The 8,049-nt window shown below is 62.3% G+C and overlaps 3 protein-coding genes across 3 annotated transcripts in view; 1 reads left to right on the top strand and 2 right to left on the bottom strand.

Moving 5' to 3' along the window:
• Positions 1–205: 205 nt before the first annotated feature.
• Positions 206–3,380, bottom strand: MNEG_11061 (cysteine synthase A; the record flags this gene model as incomplete). The annotated part of the gene is made up of 11 exons (XM_014040469.1): positions 206–232; positions 626–691; positions 851–952; positions 1,153–1,275; positions 1,489–1,575; positions 1,779–1,936; positions 2,105–2,183; positions 2,337–2,405; positions 2,570–2,679; positions 2,866–2,989; positions 3,231–3,380. 11 exons carry the CDS (start codon positions 3,378–3,380, stop codon positions 206–208), a joined length of 1,095 nt encoding a protein of 364 aa, XP_013895923.1.
• A 1,563-nt stretch (positions 3,381–4,943) lies between these two features.
• Positions 4,944–5,345, top strand: MNEG_11060 (hypothetical protein; the record flags this gene model as incomplete). The annotated part of the gene is made up of 1 exon (XM_014040468.1): positions 4,944–5,345. One exon carries the CDS (start codon positions 4,944–4,946, stop codon positions 5,343–5,345), a length of 402 nt encoding a protein of 133 aa, XP_013895922.1.
• A 198-nt stretch (positions 5,346–5,543) lies between these two features.
• The window catches only part of MNEG_11059 (Nucleolar protein 6), a gene marked incomplete at both ends in the record, with an annotated part of 3,755 nt that continues 1,249 nt past the window's right edge, over positions 5,544–8,049 (bottom strand). The window contains 4 exons of the mRNA XM_014040467.1: positions 5,544–6,201; positions 6,581–6,770; positions 6,929–7,143; positions 7,381–7,549. Coding sequence (XP_013895921.1) covers positions 5,544–6,201; positions 6,581–6,770; positions 6,929–7,143; positions 7,381–7,549 — 1,232 coding nt within the window. The remainder of the gene's footprint in view (positions 6,202–6,580; positions 6,771–6,928; positions 7,144–7,380; positions 7,550–8,049) is intronic.

Raw genomic sequence — 8,049 nt, 5'->3', positions numbered from 1 at the left:
CTCCTAGCTCCCTCCCTCTGCCATTTTCTCCCTCCTCCTTTCTTCTGTTGCAGGGTTCAAGGCATTGGCGTTGCAGTGCTAGCTGCACTGGCTCTTGCGCTGCAAGTGAGCTGCTTGGCCTGTTGCACTTGTGAGAGACTCACCAGCATGCGCAAAAATCAAAGGCCATACTCCTCCAGACCGCTTGTTTACAAGTGCTCATAGACTAATCCATAGCTGTGGCCGTCAATGCCTTGGGATTCAAACATTTCAGGCGTGTGGGGTTCAATTATGGCATCACAGCCGCACAATGTTTGTCAGTTGCTGGCCAAAAACTTAGTGCCCAACTTGTGAATGCAAGCCTCGTTGGGGTCAGCCTCAGAGCGGAGGGACGTAAAACTCCCTTCCAGCCACATCCCTCAGCTTTATGCGACCGTCAGCCTGCATCTTGGTTGCCTCCTGCCTCAGGGCCTGATGGTGGGATGGTGATGAGTGCACTGTGAGCTGACGCATCAATTCGGACAGAAGGCGCTGCAGATGGCACGGACTAGAAAATGTGACTGATTTGCGAAGTTCCTACCCCCCCCTCCCCGCATTGGGTGACCCTTTCAGCGCCGAACGGCATGCAGGCTTTCATGCATCTCACCTCGAAGAGTGCGCTGCTCAGGTACCGCTCGCCAAAGGAGGGGATGACAACCGCGATCAGTTTGCCCTTGTTTTCAGGGCGGGCAGCGACCTGCAAAATGGATTGCAAAATGGATTGATATTCAGTCAGCTGTAGGGTTTGATAATCAAGGGTGGTGCATGGTTGCAAAAACGACAAGGTGGCGCGGGCCCGCAGCACAACAACAGAAAACAGACGCCTGATCACCTGGGCAGCAGCTGCAACTGCTGCACCGCTGCTGATGCCGCAGAACAAACCCTCCTCCACCGCCAGCCGCCGCGCCATGGTGATTGCATCATCAGACGACACCTAAATGAAACATGGGAAGGAGTGATCATCGAAGCCACAGCGACAGAAATGATGGGCATACACCGTGAATGTTTGCACACAAAATGCATGATATCAAGGTACCCGCATGCGGCCTGCAACTTGAATACGCTTCTTGGTCCATGCACGGTCCCATGCCGCTTAGGGAAGCAACCAAAGTCCCCGCATCTCGCCTGCAGCACCTCGTCGTAGACGCCTGTGTTGAGCACGCCCGGGACAAACCCAGCGCCGATGCCCTGGATCTTGTGGCCACCCGGCTTGCCGCCGCTCAGCACGGGCGACTCTGCCGGCTCCACCGCAATTACCTGAGCATGAATAATACGGAACAAGTGTTGATGGAAAGCGCAGGAATGATGCACGAAGCATGAATAAACCACCACCACCACCACCACCACCACCACCACCACAACCACCACAGCTGCCATCGCCCCCAGCTGAGAACATCAACGTATGTGCTTACAGAACATGCTTGAGCATCTGACCTATCGAAATCACAAGTGGAAAGCACACGCCCGCACCTTGACCGACGGCTTCTTGGCCTTGAGGTACTCCCCCACACCTGTGATGGTGCCGCCGGTGCCCACGCCTGCCACAACGATGTCAACCTTGTGAGAGGTGAGGGGCACAGCAGTGCAGGCAGAAGTGTGTAAAATTTGCGTCTGTGGAAAGCAGCCACGCCTCTCATGACAGCTGTGAAGGCTGTCAAAGGGACACCCTGTGAAACAACGCATCCGTCGTCTTCGCATGGGAGAAGATCCAGCTGTGAAGCGGGAAGGGACTCGCGCAGGCCCAGCCAACTCATCCGCACCTGGCCGGCGGTGTCGCGCCAGATCTCAGGGCCAGTGGTGCGGCGATGCACGTCCGGGTTGGCTGGGTTCTCAAACTGCTGCAGCACGTAGGAGTCCTGGATGGTGGCCGCCAGCTCTGTGGCTTTGTCCACAGCGCCCCTCATGCCCTTGGCTGGGTCTGAGTAGGGTTGGCAAACGGGAGGGACGACGCATTGATGTTCTGCCACGGCATCAGTGCGATGCCCTGTGAGCAAGCAGGGGCTTTGCTGCATGTGTTAGCTTTAGGATTGCAGCATGCGCCTCCAGGGGGTGCTGGTCAGCACGTCCCCCCCCCATGGCCCCTCACCCGTCAGCACCAGCTGCGCGCCAAAGGCCTTGAGCAGCACGCGGCGCTCCAATGACATAGACGCAGGCATAGTCAGAATCTGTGGGAGGAGCGAGGAGGTGGGGCGTGGGGGAGGGCAGGGCAGATCAAGGGGAGCGGAAAACCCCCCTTTTGTGAAGGCCAGCAGGAACAGCTGCCGCCACCACGATGCTGTGATTCCTCTTGTCCGTGCCTCTCACGAATGGCTGCGCACCAGCTTGTAGCCCTTGGCTGCGGCCACAAAGGCCAGACCAATGCCCGTGTTGCCACTGGTGGGCTCCACCTGCGTGCGTGTTGAGGGGGGAGGCATGCAGTGGCATGGATGCTGAGAAGTGATGGTAGGCCAGGGCACATTGCACGGTGCAGGTCGCGCCCACTCGCGTTGCGGCAAAGGTTGTGCGTCCTGGCCCAGCCCTGCCTCCCCTAACGCCCCCCCTGGCCGCCCACCAGCGTTGTCTTGCCGGGTGTGATGAGGCCCCGTGCCTCAGCGTCCTCGATCATGTTTTTGCCGATGCGGTCTTTCACGCTGCAGCATGGCTGCATAAGCTCCAGCTTGGCTGAGTGCGCAGAAGCAGGCACCAGTGGTTTGGGGGTGAGGCCGGTCATGTTGCAGGTGCGAGACCACCCTTGCATCCCAGATCATTGGCATGCTGCGACAGGCAGCATCAAGGCACGAGCGGCCACATCAGCGTTGTTCCCAAGGCTGACACCACAAGAATGGCAGCCCACCGGTGCTGGCCCACCTGCCACTTGAGCGCCGTTCTGGGGCACCACCCTGTTGAGGAAGACCATGGGGGTGTTTCCGACCAGGTCGGTCACGACCCCCGCGATGCCCTCCACCCGAGGTGGAGCCTCAATGTTGGCAACCTAGGCGAGCAGCCAGCATGGGGGGGCTTGCTTCAAGGGTTAGATGATAACTATGGCCCAGTCGTTGCTGACGTATGCACTCGTAGCACACCCTGCACCTCTGGTGATGCACAGGCCCAGGCAATGCCAGGGGGAGCTCGCGCCCAAGCCCCTTTGGGGGGCATGATGTGGTGGGCCGGCGTTCGAGGCGGGGCCCGATCAGGCCGACCACCGCTGTCGCTGCGGTGTGCTTTGCACCCACCTTGACTTCGGCGGTCTCAGCCGCACGGGCACGCAGGACTGCAGCCCGGCCGCTGCCAGCGTGGCGGCCAGAGGCAAGCACCGCCGCCGCCGCCGCCGCCCGTGAACCGTAGGCCTGCGCCGAGACACGACACCTAATGCTGTTGGACATCATCGCGCCACGCTCGCATCCGCGCGCGAGTTGGGACGCCCTCATGGCAGAGGTCACTCCGCGCACGACAGTGCAGGCTGCCAGAGAGATCTGCGGACCACAGCACGACCTCCTTCGCGCGTGGCAAATTACGGCACTGACGAACACCCGCCCTGCTCGGTCGAACAGGTTTGCTCTTCGATCCCACTAGGGGTCACAGTGTCACCAGGCACCACCATCGTGTCATACGTTTCTTGAAGAAAGCAACGTCCGAAACGACTGTATGATAGCGTTGTGTAGGTTGGACTTGGCTGTTTTACCTTGCTCACATCTGACACCAGATTGACCTGTTGCATACGTACAGTAGCTGCAGGCCCCGACACCGTCGCCGCCGCAGCGTGCAGCAGCGAGCAATCCGAAGCAGCACACAGCACCAGCGGATGTCCAGAAGTCCAAGAACAGACCAATAACTATCACCAAATGGTCGTAGCCGCAGGGGCAGGCAAGCCGCTGTTGTTGAAAAGGTCGGGCGCCTGTATAGCGGCTGCGGCGGCAGCGCTCCTGGCGTTGGGCGTTCACACCGCCGCGCAACGTGGCATCACAGCCTGGATGCAGGGACTGCTCTCGTGCAGCAATAGACATCCAGTTCCAGGCGGTTCAGCGAGTGACGTGGGGGTTGTGTTGGGCTACGCGCTTCACAGGTGGGGCGGGGGGTGCAGGCCAGAAGCAGCTGCAGGTCCAAGTGTTGTATTTTGCAGCAGCAGTCACGACCGTGCGAGGTGGGACTGTGACCACACCGCCTGTCATACATTCATGTGTTCTAGGACCGCAGTCCTGGCCTGCAGAGCTTGACTTTACATTGGTTCATTGGAATGCAGGAACGGCAGCTGCACACGGCCGCTGCAAAGCAGGGTGGAGGTCGCAGTTGCCCTGTTCAAGCAGGTGCGGCGTGCGGTTCACCGCCCGCTGCCACACAGGGTTGTAGCTCAAACTTTTTCGCTTGGTGCGTCATACAAGTTCTCAACCACACTGGTGCTGGGTGCTGCATCTCAACCTCGTAACTTCCCTATCATGCCACCCCCTTCCCCAGGGCAGCGTGCAGCACCTGATCTTCAGCGGCGCCCACCCTGGTGGTGGCCTGCGTAACGTCAGCGAAGCCAACGCTATGGAGGACTATGCACTGCACATTGCTGGCGGGCAGCCGGTGCCTGGCAGGTGTGTGTGTGTGTGTGTGTGTGTGTGTGCGTGCGTGCGTGCGTGCGTGCGTGCGTGCGTGCGTGCGTGCGTGCGTGCGTGCGTGCGTGCGTGCGTGCGTGCGTGCGTGCGTGCGTGCGTGTGTGTGTGTGTGTGTGTGTGTGTTTTTATGTGTGGGTGTGTGTCAGGAAGGGGTGGTGGCGCGTGCATTCCTGAGCCACGATGAGCGCTGGTGGGTGATTGTTCTGAGCAAGGCGTGCAGCCTTACCTTGTGTCAGACTCGACTAAGCAGAAGGCGTTTTCCCCACTCATCAATCCCACAAAACAATCAGGTGGTTGCTTGAGGACAGGTCCACGTCGACCCGCACCAACGCTCTCTTCAGTCTTGCCATGGTGCAGCAGCACCAGCAGCAGCGGCAACAGCAGCAGGAGCAACAGCAGGAGAAGGAGAAGGAGAAGGAGCAGTCTGAACAGCAGCAGCAGCAGCAGCAGCAGCAGCAGCAGCAGCTAACCAGCACTGCACCAATTCGCGGTGCCGTCCACTGGCACCGCGTGGTTTTGGTCACTAATCCCTTCCACCAGCTCCGGTCCTATCTGGTGTTCAGGCGCGCCATGCGTGACCTGGGGATGGCAGTGGACGTCCCGGGGGCACCCTACAAGCTGTACGTGGCGGCGGCGCCATTCGCAGGGCACCGTGGCTACGGCCCCGTGCTCGACGGCCTGGCAGATCAGTGGGACTTTTGGCGTGAATGCCTTGCCCTCGGTTACTACTGGGCGCGCGGCTGGCTTTAGACACCGGTGCAATTGAACTCTGCTCCTACCATGCACGCCCTGCGTCATCACCGCAGCATTGTGACAGCGCAGCCCAAGCTGTTGTTCGTTATTACAGGCAATGGTGTGTCGACCCTGCCAGGGCACTGTGTTCACGACTGAGTAACATGGCCGTGCTACAACAACAGCATCCTAAGCAGGGCCGCAGCGGCGGCGGCCTTACAGCGCCACCACCTCCTGCACCAGGCCCTCCCCCAGCAGGTGCATCTCGTGCAGCACCTGGGCCAGGTTGGGCACACCCAGGCCTGGGGCCACCTCGACCACGCAGTGCGCCAGCGCAGGCCGCAGGGGTGACGGGACAAAGGCGGCCGGCTGCCACTTCACGCCCACTGCAGGGAAGCCGCCTGCCGTGTCTGCGCAGAACACGGCCAGGTGTCCAAACCTCTCCTCCAGCAGCGCCAGGTAGCGCCCCACAGGGTCAAAGCCCACCAGCAGCTCCGGCAGCAGCGCGTCTGTAGGCTGGCTCGCCAGGACGCGCTGGGGGAAAGCCCGCAGCACAGCGTTCGCCGACTTGGCTGCGGGCACGCCTGCATCTGCACTGGCGCCGCGGTTGCGCTTGCCGTGTCCCGCTGCATGGCGCTCTAGGTGCTTGGACAGCCGTGCCGACTCCCCGGGGATGACGCGGTCAGCGTGCGGCAGCGCGTCCCTCCTCAGCAGCACCCAGGCATCAAAGTCCTCCAGGGGCGCTGCGAAGAGGGCGCCCCACGCGTCCCCAGCTCCCTCCAGGCGCTCCTGCAGCGCCGACAGCTGCTCGGCCGCCGCCGCTGCTGCGCCCACCAGGTGCTGCAGCACACCGGCGCTGGGGCGGTCCACGGTCCTGGTGCGACACGGTTTGCATGCGGTAGCGTGGGGTCAGTGGAGAACAGGCGTAGCACGGAGGGTGGACACTGTAAGAGGTGCCTGCCATAGTTCTGCGTACGCATGTGTCAGGTGTGTGGAACATATGCCTCGCTACCAGGAATGTCGGCCGCCTAACCAACTGCACCCAGCACAGCAGAGCTGGCAGCAGTACGATGGGGGCCGGGTGTGATCTAGCTCCGCAAGGAAACAGTTCGTGCCACTGTGAATGGGCACGGCAGTCCTAGTTGGAGCGCCATCCGTAGCTTCTGTGTCGCATGGGGAGCGAGTCGGCTCCACTAGGAAGCCAAGAGCCCGCCTCATGCCCCACCCCTAACAGCCCCCGCAGCCTTACCCACCATCTGCTGTAAGCCATGTCGCGCGGTGTTGAGATGAACATGGCAGGAGCGCTGCCTGCTGCCCGCCGCGCCTCATACTGCTGCAGCAGCGCCCGCCGCTGGGCTGCGTCCACCTCGCGCAGCGGGTCCACTAGCAGGGGGGCGCGCAGCCAGGGGTGGCTGGCCAGCAGCTGCAGGAAGCGCAGAAGGCCTGCAGGTGGAGGTCCCATGAGGCAGGGAGCACGGGGGCGGGGTGCGTTGTAACAGGCAGGCACATTGCCCACTGCAGCATGTGTGAACATGCAGCGTGCAGCCACTTGCCCCCCCCCCAAAAAAATGGACATGCCTGGCTTAGGTCGAGCGCCTCACCCGTGACGCGCGATGCTGGGGGTGGTGCCAGCGCTGGCCCGCAGAAGGCGGCGCCCACCAGCAGCTCCACGGCCTCACAGCCCAGCTGGCTGCCCAGCAGCTGCGTGCCCAGCCACCGCTTGGCCAAGCGGCAGGTGGGGCCAAAGGCTGCGTACTGCCCCTCCAGCGCCGCCACCAGGCCGTGGTGCCAGCTTAGCACCAGCACGCGCGGGGGGCTGTGTGCCGCAGCATGGTGATGGTGGGCATGTGGACCAGCCGCGGCCGCCTTGGCATGCATTGCTACGTCCCTGTGGTGTTGAGGAAAAGGACAGGCAGTTGGCAGCATGGGGGTCACGAAGCCCGCCATCATTGACAAACAACAGCGCATGTGGCCGCAGCGAGAGAGCAGCGAACATCAGTTGGTTGTAGGTGCTGCAAATGTCAAGCCACAGAACGCGGCGGGCTGTTGTCACCTGTCAGTGTAGAGGAGCAGGCGGAAGGCGAAGCCGTCCACAAAGACGTCCACCGCCTCTTCAGAGGGCGACGCGGTGAAGCCGGCGGCCGACGCGAGCGCCCCCGCCAGCTGGCAGCCAATGGCGGCCTTCATCTTGCCGTAGGCCGCCAGGTCGTCCGGCCAGCGGCCTTGACATATTTTATGGCAGGAACGGACACACATGGGGTTAGCCGGGGAGGCGTTGAGGGGCATAAACTTTTCGAGAGGGACTGAAGCTTGGGTGGAACTTGTGGCATGCACACTACCACCTGGCAAAAGCCTCACATCAGGTCCCAAAACACCTGATATCCACGTACTGGGATGCACGAGGCCCCCCCCCAAAAACCCCAATAAAGAGACCGCATCGCCCACCTGAGCCTTCCAGTTGCACCATCACCTCCAGGGGCTCCAGGCACCGCGGCAGCTGGGGGGACGCCGCCGCAGCCGCCAGCCCGCCCGGGCCGCCCACCAGCGGGTGCGGCTCCGGCACAAAGGGTGCGGTGCGGCGGCTGGCGGCCGACAGCGGCTGCACCCCCACCACCTTGAGCACCACCTCACCCAGGGCGCGCAGCTGCTTGCCCAGCTTGTCCAAGGCCGCCTCGGCCGCGCGCCCCGCCGCCACAGCCCCAGGACGCCCCAGGGCCGGCGG

The sequence above is a fragment of the Monoraphidium neglectum genome (genome assembly GCF_000611645.1).
Source record: "Monoraphidium neglectum strain SAG 48.87 unplaced genomic scaffold scaffold02574, whole genome shotgun sequence".
In the NCBI taxonomy this organism is placed as follows: Eukaryota; Viridiplantae; Chlorophyta; class Chlorophyceae; order Sphaeropleales; family Selenastraceae; genus Monoraphidium; species Monoraphidium neglectum.
This window is presented reverse-complemented; position numbering and strand designations above follow the sequence as displayed.